Source organism: Tribolium castaneum, chromosome 2 (genome assembly GCF_031307605.1).
Source record: "Tribolium castaneum strain GA2 chromosome 2, icTriCast1.1, whole genome shotgun sequence".
In the NCBI taxonomy this organism is placed as follows: Eukaryota; Metazoa; Arthropoda; class Insecta; order Coleoptera; family Tenebrionidae; genus Tribolium; species Tribolium castaneum.
In genome coordinates, this window is record NC_087395.1 from 5,206,252 (window position 1) to 5,227,543 (window position 21,292).

General features: G+C 30.8%; 1 protein-coding gene across 1 annotated transcript in view; it reads right to left on the bottom strand.

Moving 5' to 3' along the window:
- Syn (Synapsin) overlaps positions 1 to 21,292 on the bottom strand; it is a gene marked incomplete at its 5' end in the record, with an annotated part of 81,215 nt that continues 59,923 nt past the window's right edge. The window contains 2 exons of the mRNA XM_008200909.3: positions 1 to 1,192; positions 4,987 to 5,623. Coding sequence (XP_008199131.1) covers positions 1,020 to 1,192; positions 4,987 to 5,623 — 810 coding nt within the window. The remainder of the gene's footprint in view (positions 1,193 to 4,986; positions 5,624 to 21,292) is intronic.

Here is a 21,292-nt window from a genome sequence, read left to right on the forward strand (position 1 = left end):
TTTGCACTTATTTACTCATTTATTGTATTTCCATCGATATAACACTATACAATATGCCCGAACGTATTATTTGTAAGCTGAGCTACTACACAACCTCGAGTTGCTGTCTCCAAAACGAAAAACGCACACACTTAAATGGATATGCAAGTCAACACTGAGCGAATCTCACAAACAAACATGATATGCTTACAATATATTAAATGCAAATCGAATACTTTTGCCTAATATGTTAATAATATTATATTCACTCATTTGAAAACATCGTAGCCAGCTACAGATAACTTTGTAAAAAACTCGCCAAGGCCTAACAAATGTGATAAAGGAGACAACGCACTACGTAAATCTAATCTACAGATCATGTAAAATCTAATTATTACATAATGTCATACTCTTGAGGCTTATTCGGGTCGATCAGGTCCAGTGTGCGCAACTTCACTGTTCCGGACCAAAGAGGATAAACCCGAGAGAATCGCTGCTATAAACTAAAAATTCTACAAAGGCACAACGTGTCTTCTAAAAATTGTACGGATTCGCACCAGGAGGAAAAGTTGCGCACTTCTGCTAGTTGGGGTTTTGAACCAGTGTGCGTTTGTAGAATTTTCGGACTATGGCGAATAACAATTCTCTGGAAACGTTATTACAAACATTCGTTGCTCTAACAATCGATGAACAACCCACAATCTAACAATAAGTTGACGAAACGGTTACAGAGAGGAGTGCAGGAGCAGGATTACAATAATATTGTCATTTTACAATTGGTAAAAGTACTACTACAGAAGAGGGAAAGAGGATGTGTTCGCTTAGCCCCTTAATGTCTCACTCTATCCCATAACAAAACGTCTAATAACGAGTACACTGTTATACATCCAATTAACAACTAGGCTAAACATAACAAAGGTACTTCCCACAAGTACCTGGCCCTAGGCAGTGGAGTAACACACCTTTTATGCAGGTATATTGCTTTGACCTGTCTGCTTTTGACGATTCAAAAGCAAACAGTCGGTCTCTAGTCAGAGCGTTTACATGTCGCCAAATATACCAGCGAATGTTTTTCGTAAGTTCTTCATTGTGTCTTCGGTGTCTTCAGTTGTTGATTGCTGTTGACTGCCTTGGCGTTGGAATGGGCGAGGTGGAGGGTCTGGAAGACGGCCAGTGCTGGGACCGCTGCTGCTAACTGTACTGCTCTGAGATGCTGAAATAGTTTATTTGTTAAAAAATCATCAAGAAAAGGAAATAGACTACGAGGGAAAAAAACAAGGAAAAAAGATAACTGGCCATAGAAGACATAAGAAAATCAAGTGAAATATTACTTATATTATTAAATTATTGGAGAAAGAAAATTAGATAGAAATGAAAGAAGTGTAGTAGTAATTAAAAGGAAGACGTGAAGAATGAAAAGTCAATACAGGAAAGGTGCCTAAAGAGGACCCAATGGAAAACGAGAAGGGATATATGAGGGAGAAAAAGTAATAATAAAACATCGTTAAGTGCCCTACGAATATAATAGAATGGAGAAAAAGGAAAACAAAAACTGACTTCGAAGGAAAGAAGCGTAAGACAGGAAAATTGGACAAAGAGAAAATTACAAAATTTGATCTAATGAATTACTGGAGAGAGAAAATTAGGTCAGAATAAAAGAAATAATAAAATAATAGAAGATTTACTTGAAAATCATTAAAAAAGTAAAGAACGTAATGAAAAGACTAAAGGCAGGAAACGTGACTGAAGATGACGGAATGGGAAACGAGGATATATAACAGAGAAAAGATAATAATAAGAAAAGAAAACCATAGATGGAGGAGAAATTAAGTAAGGTCAACAGAAAAGCAGGTCAAGAAGTAAAGAATATACTAATAAGACTAAAATGGCTGAAGTGGACTGATTGGGAAACGACAAAGGATATTTGAAGGAGAAAAGATAATAATAATACGAAATCACCAAGTACCCTATAACAGAATGGATGGAAAGGAAAACGGAAACAGACTACAAAAGGAAGAATGGGGAGAAAAGAAAATTGGATGAAGGAGAAATTAAGCTAATGTCTACATAAAGGGAAGTCAAAATGATATTACGAAATTACTGCTAAAAAAAATTAGATAAGCATGAAAGAAGTAATAAAAGAATAAGAGATGTAGTTCAAAAAAAATTAGAAGGCTAATTGAAGAGGTCCGAATGGAAAACGAGGAGAGATACATGAAGGAAAAAAGATCATAATCAACCATCACCAAGTATTTTGCAACAAAATAAAGAGAAAAGAAAACAGAAACAGATTACGAAGGAAAATGGGAGAAACGAAAATTAGATTCAAATGAAAAAAGTAATGAATTAATAGAAAAGCTACTGGCAAACAATTAAAGGGAAAAGTAGAAAATGCAACAAAAGACAGAGGTCAAGAAAGGTGGCTGAAGAAAATGGAATGAAAAAGGAGGAATACATGAAGGAGAAAAAGTAAAAACGAAAAACATCCAAGTATCCTATAAGAGAATGGAAAGGAAAAAAAACGAAAACAAATTACTAAGGAAAGAAACGGGAGAAAAGATGTAAAAATTAAAACAATATCTACAGTAGAAATGTAGAAACGAATAGTAAGAGACGTAATGAAGTAGGTTCTTGTATTATGGAATTGGGTAGGTATCGAAAAAATTTAAAAAAAGAAGTAAAATTAGAATATTGAAGACAAGAAAGGCGGTCGTAGACAACAAATTATGTGGAAATTACGACTGGAAATGATGAGCAAAATAACAGAAATAAAATAGACAAAAAAAATTTAGATAAGAGGACAGGAAAATATAGTCTAAAAATGTATACAGGTGTGTGAAAATATAGATATAACAATTAGGTAGAAGCAAAAAATGTTCTACTGGGTAAAAGGTAGAAAATCAATTGTTTTGGGCTGTATTTGGCTTATTTATCTTTCTCCACCCTGACATTGAAGTCCTAAAATTCCTGTACAGTACTTTTTTCCTTCTTTCTCCTCTTTTTTCGAGATGTTTTTATCAAGCGAATGTTTCAGAATATAAACATTATTTGTTTGTAGTTTCTCTTCTACCCCTTTAGGACTTCAGTGTCAGGGTGGAGAAAGAAAAATACATTCTAAAGCAACTGATTTTCCGCTGGACTCAATAATAAAACCATTGTTTTCAAAACAAAGTTTAATTGTCAAATATCAAGGAATAAAGAAGAAAAAAACAAGAAATAAATTGGTGAGAGAGGCACTAGAAGCTATAGAAATGTTGGAAAGAAATTGTGCAAAAAAAACATTGTGAATAAAGAAGCAAAACATCATACACAAAAAAATATATTGGAAATGCTGAGGAAAAAAAGAGGTCAAGTCAGGTCACAAAATGGTTTTACAATATAATAAAAAACGAAAGACACAGAAGCACAGGGTAAACTGCCAACATACGAGGACCATGACAGGAAAAAAATGAGTGATAGCAAGCAAGTTAAAAACGTGAAATGAACTCGATGAAATGTTAAATGATAATAAAACCAAAAGGGTAAAATGTGCGGAAATAAGCAGAAGACAATTAAACACCTGCTAACTAAAAGTAACAAAATAGAAAAGAGGGCAGTGAAAGAGAGAGAATACTGACGAAACGAAGATACAGTGAATGACTCCTTTCAAGTGGAGGAAAACTAATTTTGTGAAGAATGAGTGTTATATTTTATAGTGTTCTTTATTTATACTGTTTTCGATGAAACCTTTGTAAAATATAAAACTAATAAATAAATGACACTACTTCTATATTAATATGTAGTGCTAAGCTAGTAGTATAGATATTCAGATAAACTGTAGACTTACGCACTTGGGAGAAATTTACATTTTACCACACTTTTAAGATTCTTTTTGAATCTTAACGTACTAAGTTACAAAAAGTGTTTTATGGTTATTTTTTTTAAAAGGGCCTATACCTACTGGTGTCAAAGTTGCCCAAAAAATCGTTAAGTGAATGGAAAATGGTAAAATGTTTGCCTTTTTCGAGCGTTTAAACATATCAAACTCAGACAATTTTTGTTAAAACGAAAAGCGCAAGCACTAAATTTGGTAAAAAACTATATTATTTTGCTAATTTTAATTACAAATACACCGAAACATTACAGTGTTATATCGAAAATTGTGTTATTTTTGCTTTTTGGTCTCACACGCAAAGTTTTATTATAATGGACCGACAAACTAAAGTCAAAAAATTCAATATTTTATTCTTTTTCGACCGTTTGGCACGTTTTTTAGCGAGAGAAACGAATTGTTTCAAAAATTTTCGTCTAAAATATAAATTTTGACTGATTCAAGCACAATACCTCGCTTTTTTAAAAAAGCAAATTTTTGCAAAATTTCTCAAAAATTATTGAAAAATAACTAACTTGGATGAAAAAATACACATTTTTTTCTTTTTCACTGTTTTAGTACTGTTTTAATTAGAAACGCGTTACTTAATTAATGAAATTTCGTCAAAATTAAACAAAAAATACCTAAATTGTTTAAAAACTTGAGCAAAATTTTATAAGCTTGTAAAAGAACATTATTGAAATGAAAATACAGATTTTGCAAAATATTGCTAAATCAAGCTATAATTTTACTATTTCTAGGTTAGCACGCTTTTGAAATAAAACCTCAGATTTTGCAAAACTAAATCAAAAATGATTTGTTTTGGCATTATGTATGAAAATTTTTCCATCCAAAAATTCCATTAGCAAAGTTTAAATAAAAATAAACCAAAAAATCGTTTAATTAAATCGAAAATGTTAGTTTTATTTTTTACAAACGGTCATCAACATTTTTCAGCCAGATACTAAGAAAAAGGAAAAGTAATCACTTTTATATTAGCTTTTTGGTGCATTTCTTGAGCCAGAAAGCAATTAGTTTCAAAATATTTTTTTCTTTTTTTTTATTAATACTTTTTCTTCATGAAGGTTTTTAATATGCTTAGAGCGACTTGTTTTAGAAGTTCTTGTAGGAGATTTGTAAAAGTAGGACTTTTTTACCTTGGCTGTCTCGTCTACCCACACTCGACAACGAAGGATGATCAGAAGCACTAGGTGGCGGAGTCTCTGAATGTGTCAAGCTGGTCAGGCTGCCCAAAATCCCTCTTGGCCCAACTGGGGGAGGTACCGGTTCCTCACTTGGCGGAGTCCTTGGTCTACAAATAGCCTGCATCCTTGACGCCACCAAATCGGCAATATGTCTCCGATCCTCCTCTTGTGAATCCCCCAGAAGAGTCAGTGCGCTGTCATTCACTTCGATTATGAACTCTCTCCCGTCTTTCCCCACCACGACCTCCAAAGCACAGATATCCAATCCTCCAAACAAATCAGAGACTTCATCAATCCAAGAACGGTAGCGTTCCGGCATCGAGATCTGTTCCAGCATAGCTGAGCCCGTGTTGGTCTTCCAACATCCGGAGATGGATTTGCGCATGAAGGCTTTGTAGTTGTTGCCGATTTTCTGGACATGGATGTCGTATTTGGAGTCGATGTAAGGTTCAACAGTGCAGTAGGTGTTCGCGACGGCGACGACGCTCGCCATGTCTTGGAAATCGTTGATGTTGTCCACTTTCACCTTGCCCAGACCGCCATGGGCGTGCCCGATTTTTAATACGACGGGAAAGCGAGGAGCGGTTATCTGAAAATGAAAGACAAGCATAAAATATTGAATAAACGGCTTTGTGCTATTTTTGTGTCATAATAACAAATTATGTTATTAGGAGTAAAAATGATGTGGTGAAGCTATGCCACATAAACTCACTTTTACTCCGAATAAAATATACAATTTTATCCAAATGAATTGATAAAAATTAGAATGATTACACTGCTACGGTCTTTGTCACATTACCATGACCTGACCTGAGCCAACCATGTCTAAACCTCCTTAAAAAAACATCGATCTTCAAAACTCTTATGTCTTAAAAGCAGATACTGTAATTTTCCCTTATAATTAGAGATCGGATTTTTATGAAGTTAAAAGTCTTGTTCAGGTGTCAAAAAAGGTTGTAGAATAACAAAAATTAGGTATTAAAATGTGGTAATTTATAGGATACATGTTTTATTAATTCCTACAACAGAAAAAATTAAAACATATTTTTACAAAAACAAACAAACAACACGCACTACGTTTTTCAAAATCTTAAAATTACCTATCACAAAAAAACTACAATGTGTTCAAAAATGGTTGTTCATCAAGTTGACTAAGGAATTCAAATTCATTGTGCCCTTCTTCTAAATAACTAATGTAGTTTCTCTGTCAAATTTTGAATTAGCTTTTTACTCACTTTTTACATTTTTCGGCAAAGTTCTTTCAAGGGTAATGTTTGTCATAATTTGTGTTTTATATTTTTGTGATTTTTTGTTGTGTAATCTTTCGTTTTTGGATTTGAAGCTTTTTCCATTATTTTGATGGATCTGCCACTTTGACGATATTCACAGTTTAAAGTAAGCGGCACATTACATTCAAAGTTCATTGGTGACTTGATGAACCACCATTTTTGTATAAACACATTGTATAAAAAAGTTAATAACTGTTGTTCTCAATCTGCTGTTGTAAAATTACTTCGTTTTTTTTTAAGAATTCATCACAACCTAGAAAATAAACTCTTAGTTAGGCACCTCTGCATTATTAGTATTTTTTTATTTAATTTACATTTTAATGTTCAGTAGATTTTTATTTAATTTTTTTTATAAAGTTTGTGATTTTTCCACAACTCCTAGAGTACATTTTACAAAAATTTACACTTTATTGACAAAATTAATTGTTTTAGCAAGTGACTGTTTCTAATTTTGTTATGCTATTTATTACAATTTCAGAGTGAGAAAGTAAGTCAATAGGTAAAATGAATAAAATGTAAGTCTATTTTTTACTACTACAAGTAAAAGCATTTACTTCAGTTTGTTTACACGTTGCTTTATTAAAATTGCATTTGGAAAGGCTTGTGTATTTTCAGAAGAAATCAGTAATAAAATGATATATGACATTCTAAAAAAATAAACAATACACTAAGACAGTGAAATGCTAAAAAAAATAAAAACTGGTATACAAAAAAAGTTTAAAAAATAGATTAAAATTTCTGTAGATCTAAAAGACTTAAAGGGTGATAAATTAAATTAAAAATCTATACTATTGCAAAGTAAGAACATTATGAAATTGGAAAACTGAAATTATATACAATGTGTTCAAAAATGGTTGTTCATCAAGTCACCAATTAAATTTAAACGTAATGTGGCGTTGAATTTAAATTGTGATTGTCGTCAAAGTGACAGATCCGTCAAAATATTGCTTCGAATCCAAAGATGAAAGAATACAGAACAACAAAATGCACGGAAATATAAAACACAAATCAAGACAAACCCTACATTTGAAACAACTTTTCCGAAAAATGCAAAAAAGTGAGTAAAAGGCTAATTCAAAGATTTGACAGGGAAACTACAGGGAAAACTTGCGAAATATTTGAGTTTAAACACAAACTAATTGCGAGAATGACTCTTTGTTAAAAATATTTTGATCCACAATTTATTTACGATTTTTGAACCCAAGTGTAATGGAAAACTTTAGATTTTTTTTGAAAACTGCGAAATTTCAAATTATCAAACATCTATTTTTTGTTCAGTTTTGAACGCCTTATGATAGGTCTGTTTTACAGTTGGTAGTGCAATGTTCCTCCGATAACCAATGGCAAACGCTTCAATCGTCTTAAAATTTTTTTTATGCACCAGATAAACAAGTGGGTGGTGATTCCTGAGACAAATGAGACACCAGTGATCCAGTTTTAGAGCTGGTCTTTCTCACAGAAGGAGATTTCTTCTTAGATGCAAATAACATAATCGATTCTGCTTACTTTTTGATCTTTTTTTTATTAAAACACACTTTTTTAAAAATTTACTACAAAAAAACTAAGAATAAAATCAAAATAATTAATATTTTTTAAATAAAAATTAGCAATTGACTAATACTACAATTTTGACACTCCTACATAAATTAATTTTTTTTTCTAAAATCAAGGCTAATACAAAAATTTTATAAGATACAAAAATTGCCAAAAATTAAAATATTATTTCATATTGGAATAGAGTATGCATATTTTCAATAATTAAATGTTCAAAAACTGACAAAGGAATTTTAACGCTGAGAAACTAAAAACACAAAAAACAAAAAATATTGAAACTGCAATTCTGAAGATCTAAGCGACTGAAAAACTAAATTTTTAACTGGAATAAAATTCATAATTTGAATATTACCGATTTTTGTAAAAATTTCTGAAACAGGTCGATTTTGGTTTTCTTTGCCTTATCATCTGGTGCATATGGTTTTTGCTTAACAGTTGTCAGAAATGCACAGCCACCTCTAACTTTGTTTCTCAAATTTAACCGTATGTCAAGTTACACCTCAGTGTTAAGCCACAGTGTTAAGTGTTAAACCACTTAACTAGCAATACACGCACTACTTGTTTTTTGAATATTTTTAAAGCCTACGTGATAAAAAACACAAAACAATTTTATAAGTTTGACAGTATTTAATGCAATAACGCAACAAATGTACAAAATGGATACCGCTCTTTTTTATTGCGTAGGCTTTAAATTTACAAATATTCAGAAAACAAATAGTGCGTTGCATTGTTTGCGAATTGGGCTTTTACAATAAGTATCATATTTGACATCCCATAAAATTGGAAAAAAAGTTAGAGGTGGCTGTGCATTTTAGACAGCATATTAACAAAAACCAGTTACACAAATGGGCAACGAAAAACAAAAATCGACCTGTTTCAGGATTTTTTACACAAATCGCTCACGTCCAAGTTATGAATTTTATTCCAGTCAAAGACTACACAATAGTAATATTTTTTTATCACATAGGTCTTGACAATATTCAGAAAACAAATAGTGTGGTTTACTGCTTTCAAAGTGCTCTTTAACACGTAGTGTTACTTGGCATAACGTTACATTTGAAAAAAAGCTATAGGTGGCTGTGCATTTTTAACAGCAGATACACAAAAATCATATTTTCTAAATAATAAAAAAATAAAGATCGGCTTGTTTCGGGAATTTTCACAAAAATCAACTATATCCAAGTTTTTTTCCAGTTAAAAATTCCACTCTGTATAATGGAAAGGCAAACTCGTAGGGAAAAAGTTAAACAGGCTGTGCAAATATAAATGGAAAAAAATCAAGAAGAAACGGCAACATAACTTATAAACATCATTTACCATTCGAGTGACAACAAAGTTTTGTTATTCTATCAGTGGGGCAAAACTTCACAGTACGTAAAAGATTTGCAATAGGCAATACATATTTCGTAATTTTTGACAAAGTTTACAAGTTGATAAAAAACTGTTCAAGAAATATTAATTTTACGATTTCACGACGGAATCAGGCTCGATATATTTGGGGAGTCATTCATTTTGCACCTGGCTGTACACTTGCTGACTTGAAAAAGGTAGGTAATGTGATTACAATTGTTCTTGTGTTTTTTTTTCCTAAAATTTATAAAGACTGAAATTTGTTTCTAGGTTTATATTTTATTTCTCAAACACTGAAGAGTTACTTGGAGTAGTTCCAAACTTGTAATTAATTAGTAAAAATTTCAGACAGACACTATGAATATTCAAATCACGTCGCAATATTATCGTTCATAATAACTCAAACATGAAGTAAACCCCTTTCAATTATTAAATTCCATTTGCCTTCTATGCTTATCATCGGAACTTCCTCCAAAGTTCCAATGAAGCCACATCGCGCCATGTTCTCAAGAATATTTAATAAAATTAAATTAAATTAGTTTTTTTTAAGAAATAAATCTATACCTACCTACTTTTCAAGCTTCACTAATTGATTCCAGTAACAAATTTTAATTATAAGTGGCTTTTCTATTAATAATCACGAAATGAGGAAAATATTTCAAGTAAAATCGTTTGAAATGTAAATATTTTAAGCGTAAAAACAGATGGAAATATTCAAGCTGAAGTGATGCAGCATGCAAATTGCTGGTATGCAGTGCATCATTTTTGACGCCCACAAAGCGTGATTTTTATCGCTTTATTAGGTGATTCAATAAGCGATTCATTACAGTTTTAAATGGCTACGACAAGTGCAATTTTGCACATTCCTACTGGTTTTCTATCTGAAATGAGATTTGTTTGTTACTGACAGCAATATATATTGCGTGGTTTGGGAATGACGCTGCTAATAAAACTTTACACCCCTTCGCTATTGAATATTGAAGTTTACTTTCGTTAAAACATTGCAAAACTTTGATCATTTCGAAGTTTTGGTATGTGACCGTGTAAGCAATGTAGCAAGGTTTGTTGTGTGGTTTCAGACATTTATTCCTCATATCTTAAAAAGCGAACATATTGTTAAATAAACCATCTCGTGTCAACACGATTTATTAGACGAACTTAAAGAACAGTCACCCTAAAATTTTATGGTTCTCTAAATCTCTAGAAACAAAGTTTTTCACAATGATTTAACCTTAATTTTGATATCTAAATCAAAGGGTAAACAATTTTGAAAAACTTTATTTCTAAAGCTTTAAAGAAACATCAAATTTTAGATACTTTTGTTATAGTTTACAAATCAGTATATATTCTAAAATAATAAGTTGAAAAACTATGGAGTTTGTTCGTTGTTGTTATCTTTATATTTTTCATTGAAATAAAGTCGTGTTTAAAGTTCCTTTCCTAGTGTTTTATGAGAAACAGACTGAAAAATCACTAAATTTAGCTGAATAGGATTAAACCTTTTTTTCCAAACTTTTGGATACAGTTGACAGCCAATAATAAAAAATTATCTGTCAAAATTTTGTAAAAAATGGAATTTCACTAAGCTCGAGCTCAAAATGTGTGAAACTTGCGTTTTTGAAGTTTTTAAACACGTTTTTCATATAAAAATACTTTTTTTTGAAAAAATTTGCTAAAAAAGGTTGAAAACTTTAGTATTGTAAACATCTCTAATGAAAATTGTTTTATTGAACAAAAACTTTACAACAATAGATCGTTTTTTTAAAGTAATTTTATTTCTGCTTTTCTTTTCTTTTCTTAATCACACTTTACATTTTACATTTTTTCTTTTTCCAAAATTTCACTAAAACAGACCGAAAAATGATTAGATATCTTATTTTTCGTACTAAAATCGGTGTTGGGTATTTTAGCTCTTTTTGTGCTTTGATGAGGTAAAAACATTTGTTTTTCAAAAAGCTTATCTAAGCTTGGCTAAAAATCATCGAATTAGATGGAAGATACTGCTCATCTTTATAAGCCGATTTTTTATTTTTTATTAATTTTTTTATTTTTTTAAATTTTTTATTTTTTTTATTTTTTATTTTTTTTTATTTTTTATTTTTTTTAATTTTTTATTTTTTTTTATTTTTTATTTTTATCTATTTATTTTTCAATGAAATAAACACGTGTAAGTTATTTTCTCAGTGTTTTATGAAAAACACACTAAAAAAATCAAAATTTTGCCGAATAAAACATTTTTCTCCAAATATTTGAATACAGTTGACCGCCAGTAAAGGGATTATTTGTCGTAATTAGATCGAAAACTATGTGGAAATTGCGTTCTTAAAATTTTTAAACACGTTGTTGAAATAAAAACAATTTTTTTTAGCAAAATATTGGTAACAGTAAGTGGGAATTTCATTATTTCAACCATCTCTTATTCAGATTTTTTTATTGGACAAAAACTCTTCACAACAATATATTTTTTTGAAAACTAATGTTATTTCTGTCATTTCTGAATATTTAATCATATTTTAGGGTTAAAAATTGACTGAAAAATATCAACAAATGTGAGTGAAAATATTAATTGACCTTATTTCAGGCAGTTTTGTTCATTTTTGAAACTGAAACTCCTCAAAGTGCTTGTTTCACTCGATTTCATTTGTCTTTGAACAAAATTTCGTCAAGAATAAGCTTATAAATAACAAAATTTGGTTTACTTTTTTTTCAACAGTTCAAACACATTTTTGAGTTTTTGACTAAATAAATCGAATTGAAGAGTCACCCAAAAATAAAATTTCTCAACTTTAAAAGAAGAGAAGAAACTTTAAAATTAAAACACTCCAGCGAAATTGTTATATCCCATTTCAGTTCATAGTTAAATTTTTTAACAGCATATTTGCATTTTTTTGAATGAAATGGAACACAAATTAAGAGTTTCTGGTGGGTCTTCTTAGCTCAAAGTGTGTCGCTGGAAATTAGTTTAACACAGTATTCTTTTCTTACAGAAACTTCCAATTTGTGCTTTATTTTTCACTCCAAAAAATTCAAATGCGCTGTTGCAATTCTACTATAAACTTAAAGGGATATAAATTCGAGGTTTTGGAAACACAAAAATCTGGACCAAATTGCTTTTGGTGTTTTTGTTTTTTAGTAGCCTTTAAATCAACTACATCATTTAATATAAAAATTTAATATGAAATTTTTTTAACATAAAAATGTATGATGCACCCAAAGTGCCAACAATAAAAAACAAAAATTAAAGAGGTTTTCTCAACTTCTCAACTTCTTCAAAGAATTAGTAATAAATTATTAATAATTTTTACAGAGTATATTAATTGCAGCTTGTTTATCGATTCGATTCCAATATGAAATAAAAAAATGTTATTCTTATTTATGACGTAAACAGGTGTGTCTTTTGTATTTTAAGCTTCTGAACAATTTCAATAATGCAAAGTGTAAAAAATTTACATAAGCTATCACGTTTGAAGCAAAAATAAAAAAAGAAACTTTTAGTAAATCTTTCAAATAATACAAAGACCATGAATCAGAATTTAATAGTTCAAATGAAATTTAATTTCATAATTGAATTAGGTAATAGGAAGGTAAGGTAATTCAATGTGAATCGGTGACCGAAATATTACGTCATTATGATTGACATCTTTCATTCCAGGAAAATAGATAGCAAACAGAGATTATCTTTCAATTCTTTATTGTTGTATGAGTCACATATTTTGTGATTTTGTGGCCATTTACACCGACTTGAAATTAAAGTGTGTCACAATGTAAAGGACCGTAGTCTGTGTTTAAGCAACAATTAATTTTCTGCATCACCTTGTAATTATCAAAAGTTCATTCCACTGGCTGGAGAAAAATTTGCAAACCAAATTAAAGTACTCCATCAAGTAAAAATGCATCAATAATGCAATATTTACGCGATGAAAACAACTCGTAATTGATCACCGGACATCGTAATTCAAGGAATGATTTATCGTGTGTCGATATAGTATACTTAAAATAGTGACCAACTGACTCACAATCTGCCAATAAAAACCAAAATATACTCCAAACGCCAACTGAAATTTCCTAAAAACTCGTTATTTTAAAAATGATTCGCATGTATTTGGAATGATGACGCATTGCGTTGTTATAAGGAAAATGTGGTCGTACAGCCCCTGCCTCGGAAAATGTAAACAACAAGTTATAATTATAGACGGAAAACAGAAATTGCTTAATCGGGTTTTGAAAAATACTAGGAGCAATTAAAATGTCATCAATATTCTGATATGGCATATTATAATTACTATCATTTTTATACTATGAGTAAGTAGTTGTAATTTTTAAATATTGGAATAACGGTCTTTCTCTTTTCAAATGTTTTGAAATCCAAGGTGAAAAGAAAAAATACCACAGTTTTAATTCAAACTGGTCTTTCTTACACAATTTTCTATGAGGAAAAATAATCTTTTTGGGTCAAGTGGGGAACGATTTAAGAAAAACACTGATCGAAATCACACCTGTTAAGCTTTTTTCGAGAGTTGGAGGATGCAGTAACAGTTATTGCATTTTCTAATAAAATTTTGTTAAAACTGCGTAAGTTTGTGTTTTATTGGCATTTTTATGTAGAAATTCAATTATTTCGCGAAAGGTCAAAAACTAATCGAAATTTGTCAAATTATTTTCTCATTTCTGGAACATCTAACCAGAATGGTAAATATTTTAAAAGTCAAAAGATCACAGATTGGTCAAAAATGGTGTAATTTTTTTTAATAGGTCTCAAAATCTTATCACCACCCCCCAAAAATTATTTATTACTTTTGATTATCTGATACACCTAGAAACCTAGAGTTTTTTGTATCCAAATGACACTAGGTGGATTGTGGATTAGATAAAACATTTATTTTTTGAAAGATTTTACTAAAACCGTTTGACAACTCATTGCCAACTTGCCAAGCATGTTCTTTAGCGACTTTGATTGTCTACACGACGTGTCAACAATTACATCGACAATGTCATAATTCATCAATAAGAATTTAAGGTTACGTTGTATTTTTCGTCACATTTTCTTTTGAAGAAAGTATTCTTTTGGGAATAAAGACGAAGAGAATAAAGGCTGAAGCGTAAAAAAAATGAAAAAAGAAAATAATTTGTTTTTTCTTACTGTTTTTTTAAAAGCTTATTTTTGTTTATTTTTTATACTTGTTTTATATCACATATTTTATATTTTCGAAAAGTTTTCTTCTACCCTTAAGTTTTAGTTTAAACAAATACACCAGTTTTGTAGTCCAGTACCGTCAATAAAATGTCAAATTTGATTATTTCTGTATTGTTGACATAGTTGACATTGTTGACAAGTGAACAACTGAATTGTCTACTTTGTATTGTTGACGTGCCCATCCCTGGATTTCGGTATTTAAACGTTTTTAAGAAAGAGCCGAAAAATTTACTAATTCACTGATTTACTAATCACGATAAAAATGACATATTATGAGTCTCTTGTAACGTCTTAGTACGTTTTCTTACGTTAGAAACACAATACTTATTACGAGTAATTTTGTCAGTGCCAAAGTAAATCCAAACACATCTTTTTTTACACTCACTTTTTACAATATTGGCAAAATTGCCCAAAATTATGTAAATTACTTCAAAAATGAAATCAATGTAGTTATTACCACATACAAATATTTTTCAGCCAGAATGGCAAATTTTTGATACAAATTTACTAAATTCGGTTAGAAATTATTCTCTTTTTGCGTTCATTTAAGAAAAAAAATCAGTGGTTTGTTACAAAAAATTCAAAAATTCGAAATATTAATTAGGTTAGATACTTGGTAACTTAAGTAATGTCCAAAAAATCGCTTAACTAAGTAGGAAATAAAATTACTGTTGCTTCTTCCGAGAGTTTTTGCACACAAAATTTCGTTAATGTTATTAAGTTGAAAAATCAAGAAATTTGTCCAAATACCTAAGAATTTCTTCATTTAAGTACACTTTTAAGCCAACACTTAGTTTTTCGTAGGACTAGAAAACTACTAATTTAAGTCCAAAATGACATTAGTGTTGACATAGGACTGTATTAAAAGTAAAAAGCACAATTATTGTAAAATAAATCTAAAATCGTTAAAATGGGTTGCAAATAAAAACAGAAACGCCATTATTTTAGAAATTTTAGTGAAAAATTTACTTAATTCGATTAGAAATTTGCTTCTTTTATCATTTTTTTTTCGGCGAGGTTTTACCAAAATTTTTTCGTACGTCGAAAAGTTTTTTTATTGTATAAGTCAAAAATTTGGAAAAATTAAGCTAGGTACTGTTTTAACTCAAATATTATAAAAACGTGTAAGGAAAAAACTGTTCCTTCAAGGAGATTGTGCCAAAATGGTCAGAAAATTCGCTAATTTAAGTCGAAAATAAATTTATTGTAGGTATTGTTGTCTTTTCCGAGCGATTTTGCACATTTGCACGTTTTTTTTGTTTTGTTTTTCAGCTAGAAACACAATTATGTGCTGGAAAATTGGTTATAGGTAAACGAAATTGTTTCTGCCTTTTTTAACCAGAAAAATTACCAAATTAAGTCGAATATAGCATTATTCTTGATAGTAGTAGTATACTTTTTTTAAGTTAGAAAGGCAGTGGCTCTGGAAAATTTTGTCAGCAATAAATCGCAAAATCTACAAATTGGGTTGCAAATAAAAAAACTTTTGCAAGCGTTTTCGAATTTGGAGCACCTTTTCGGCCAGTGACGCAATTATTCTGAAAATTTTCATCAATCAATGAATAAACGAGCAAATTGTTTCGTAATAGTTATTTATTGTATAATTGTTTTACAAAGCATTGTTTCCACGCAAGCCCGATCCTCGCGTCAGCCCGAGTGTTTAATATTCTTAAGTGGATAAAATGCGACTAAAACACGAATGCAGTACAACGTTTTATCCACAATCACCATACATACAAAATGGATTTAATCAAAGGCAAATTAAAAATATTCGTATTCGTAAAATGTAACTCGGCAAGTAAGTAATTTGAGATCTCATTATACTTCGGTCAATTTTCAAATTCCACGTATTTGCCACGACATTGCAAAACGTCTTGGACACTTTCAGAATACATTTGTACGAATAAGCTAAACACGGTCCAAATTATTAATTTCATTTCACTGTCTGCGCGCAAATGTTGTCAACAGCCACAAAATTTTCAAAATTTCGAAATTATTTTTTTTGGTACAAAAAGTGCGAAGTATAAAAAATACTGTATGATATCTCGTTTATAAGGCATTTTGTCATACTTACTCTATTATGGCTCTAAATTCGTGCGTGCGACAAAATGCGTCTTATAAGACTCGTCTCATAATATACTATTATTTTACTAGTGGATAATAGGTCACTTTATATGGTTCATAAGTGTGGTTAAAAATCCAATTATAATGTGATTGTTGATAAATAATATTGGTTTCTTCACGTTTAAAATATCACAAGATTAAGATCAAATTGAAATTTTCCGGATTTTAATCAAAACTAAGCGAAAAATGTTTTTAGTTTTTTCTAGCATATGAACATGATTTTTGTTTTTGTGGATTTCTTTACAGTTTCAATTTTCACTGAGATAGATTTTAGAGTATGAATTTCGCGTTGACATAACCGTGTATGGCAAACTCCTTATCCTTCATTATCTTGTGACAACGAAATGACAGAAGTGTCTAAAAATTTTTGCTCTACATTGTACAGTTGCAATAAAAACTGAAAATTGAGTTTTCTTGAGATTGAACCAGCTTTTGTTTATCAATTTGTCATTTGTCACATTCAAACAATGACGCAGTTAACTGCAATGTATAAGGCTGGAATGGTTCAATAATGTTATCTTAGGACCCTGATGAAAACTGTTGGCTCAGATAATTTGATGCTCTCGTAAAATTTGTAAAATTGTGATTAATTGTGAGTTCTAATGACCTTTTAGGCCCGTTATTTCAAAGTCGAGTTAGATGTAAATTTCAAGTTAAAGTCCAAAAACGTGTTTCCAACTTCGAAATAACTTAACTCTTTACTTAGCTTTCTTTAACCTTTTAACTTTAACTTACTCATACCTACCCAAGGTACCAATTAAGTTAGTTAGAAACATTAGTGTTAAAAGCTACATCCAAAAATGCATTAAATATAGGGTGTTCTATTTAATGTTTGAAAATAATTTAGTTGAGTCAGGGGGTTAGTATCTATGGTTTTCGTAAAAAAGTTATTAATTTTCTAAGATTTAAAGGGCAATAATGGACTTTTTCAAATCGCTGGGACATCCTGTATACAGGTATTTGCATGGTTAATTGGTCATGTAAGGTGTCTGTAAACCGAACGTGTTCGGGTTATTGATATCATTTATTATGAAATCTGCAGCGTGTTAGGGAATGGTTTAGGTAAAATTTAAAGGTAGTGAATGCTAAGGTAAATCGATTAAGCAAAATGTATGTAAATCAAAAATGCATAGTTTTCCCAAAAAATCGTTCTGAAATTAAAGTCCCAAATTTTGAGAACCGCTGAATTTGTATTATAAAAATTAGCGTAAATTTTAATATTATAAACTAAACAGCAGAGGTAAATTAAATTCTTGGTCGTTATTCTTCTATTTCAATTTGTTTTGTTATAAAATTTTACGAAAATTTTTTTTTTGCCAGGACCGGGGTTCGAACCTCCCACACAATTAAACATGTTAACCACAATTTTGAAAAATTCTCAAAACGATAACGCGTCGCTATCTCCATTTTGCCTAATGAAAAAATTAACTGCTACTAAACTACCATAAAGCACACAGTGGCTCTCGACAGAGGGGTTAATAAAATTTGTTGATGAAAGTACTTTTTGGAAAAATTATACAGCGTGAAATTTTTAACTGGAATAAAATTCATAACTTTGATTAAGACGACTTGGTGAAAATTCCCGAAAGAGGTCCATTTTTATTTTTTGTTGCCTACTATTTGGTGCATAAGGTTTTTGTTTACCTGTTGTCAGAAGTGCATAGCCATCTCTAACTTCTTTTTTTCAGTGTAATTGTATGTAAAGTTACACCTCGTATGAGAGCCTTTTTCGCAAGCAATACATCGCACTATTTGTTTTTTGAATTTTTTTAAAGCCTACGCGATGAAAAAATAAAAATCAATTTTATAAGTTTAACATTATTTAATGCAACAGTTGTTCAAATTGGGCACCGTTTCTCTCCTGGGAAATAATATCATGAATTTCTAACATTTTGCAACATTTCTAGTATGATTTGCATAATTTCAACTTAAAAAAATTGGTTTACATTTTTTTATCGGGTGGGCTTTGAAAATATTCAGAAAATATATAGTGCGTTGTATTCCTTGCAAAGTGCTTTTTCACATGAGTTGACACTTGACATATCGTTACATTTGAATTAAAAATTTAGAGGTGGATATGCATTTTTCAAAACAGATAAACAAAAACCGCATGCACCAAATAATGTAAAAATAATCAAAAATTGACTTGTTTTAGGATTTTTTACAAAAATCGCTTATATCCAAGTTACAAATTTTATTTTAGTCAATAATTCCACACTGCTTTAATTTTTTTATCACTTGGGCGTTGACAATATTAAGAAAACAAATAGTATGTTGTACTGCTTTTGAAGTGCTCTTTCACACGACATACCGTTACATTTGAAGAAAAAGTTGAAGGTGGCTGTGCAGTTTTGACAGCAGATAAACAAAAACCATATCCTCCAAATGATGAGCAAAAAAAAAACAAACAGCAACCTGTTTCTGAATTTTTTACAAAAATTGCCTGTGTCCAAGTTATGAATTTTATTCCAGTTAAAAATTCCACACTGTATAAGGGTTTTTAACTCGTCTGATCACGACAAATTTACATACGAAATATTGCTAAGCCATTCCCTAACACCCTGTATAATCCGAGCAGGCTTTGCAAACTTTCGGTTCCAATTATCCAACCATTACTATATAACTTACAACTTAATGTAAGTAAAAATTTCTCAAACTTAAAGAATTGTCACAAGAATGTTACTGTTTTGGTACAAAGTATTCGGAAATAAAATTAACTAGACGCCCTCTGGTGATGACTTTTGAACTATGTCGAAAACAGTAAAGAAATTTTCGTAATGCCACATTTAACTGACATTTAATGAATTGTTCAACAATTTTGCGTGTATAGTGTTAATTACTTACAATAGAAAGAATTACTTTAAAAGTACGTGGTGGTAAATACTAGCGTTCACTTTGGTTCTGTGGTTTTTCGTGGTATAAAGTGTTTATTGTTGGAACTTGAAAGTGGATAATAAGTGAAAAATATTTAAATTTTGATTACAAAGTGTTATCAAACAGTTGTCTAATTAAAGATTATAAGTAATGGATCACAGCGAACACAAAGTTTGGCTCAAGAAACCAATAAATTAGTGAAGTGTTATGAATTTTAGGTTAGAATTTTCCACTGAAAAAATCATGAAATGCTGCGGTAAATCTACAAAACTACAATAAAGATTAACAACTGCTGATACATTTAAACGTAAATTATGCCAAAAGGTAGGTTTTTCAATGTCTTTGTAATAATTTTCCAATAAAGAAAGTGAACCAAACAGTCATTCGTTATTCGTGTTTTCCTCGTCATCTCTCATTTGTCAACATAAGTTTCTTGCATCAAAGATGAAATAATCATTCCGCATAGGCAATGTAATAATTGTGAAGCCCCAAAATTCGTACAACGCTCAAAATATCCGAATAAATATTTTCCCGCCATTTATGGTTACTGTTTTCGACCTAGCTCAGTGGCGCCCCCAACGGTAATTTTACTTCCGAATTAATAGAAAATATTTGAGAAATGTCAATCTTATGGAACGGACCTCAACCAATTATTTTAACTGTAACCCAACCAACTCGACGTTAGATTTAACTTTGGGTACAGAAATTGGGAACATTTCAAAAAACGTTTTAAATTTTTGGTTGTCTTCCATACCAAAGTACAAACAGTAATAAAACTTTGAAACCGCAAAATTTTTAGGTGGGTCGATAACAAGTATAATTAAAATGTAAATTAATTAAATCTTGGACAAACTTACACAAGCAGATAACCGAACAAAAGGACTCAAAATTTCCAGGACGCGCTTTTGACAAATCATCCCAATGCATTAATCTTCTTCATCTCATAACACAAGCAGGGCGGTCTCGTTATCGACTTAATTAGCAAGGATGAGAGTGCCTTAAGACGCAACAAAAAAGGCGTTAAGAGTGCAAGTTCGGCAGATGAATCATCTCAATGTGCAATGTATATCAAGACATGATGCAATGAAATTCGGTCGGTGAAGAAACCAAAAAGCATACCGTGAGGTGGGATTGGTGTTTATAGTATATGTGAACTTCCCGTGGATAAAAGCGCCAGTCTGAAACGGTATTTGATCGGAGAGTACGTTATTTCAACGCCAACTGTGACCGCGCAACACGTGTGTTTGTGCCCATCAATTAATTAATTTTCTATTTAATTACAAGTGCCATAAAATTCTACAGTAAGTTTTTTTTTCGCTTAAATTGTGCCAATTATTTGTGCGGCCCAAAATAACTTGACCAAAAATTTCAGCCAATTTAAGTTTTCGTTTCGTTTCACACCTTGACTTATTTTATTAATGTTGACTTGATCTAAATATAAGATCTTGTTTCACTTTCATGTCGTAATTGAGTATACGATGTTGGCAAGTAGATTCGTTTGGCCATGTCAATATAAACAAAAATGAAGAAAAATTGTGCAAAACTTGGTCGTTTAACTCCGCCGAAACAAACATTAATGAATCTTAACTAAACGTTGTAAACAGTAAAGTACGCAAATATTTGTCTTGTGAGTAATCACAGATTCGGTAACTCAGTGGTTTGGAGTAAAATGACGTAGTGTCGGCATTTTCGTGTTTAAATTCATAGCTGTGACGTCACGACCATTTTACTATTTTTACAAGAGTTGGCTTAATTGGATGTGGTCAGAGCCGGCTTTAATAAACAATAGGGTTGTGATGTGTTTCTAACGCGGATCGTTATGTTTGGAGCACACTGTACATGTGAATATGCATACGAAATGAAATGCAAAATT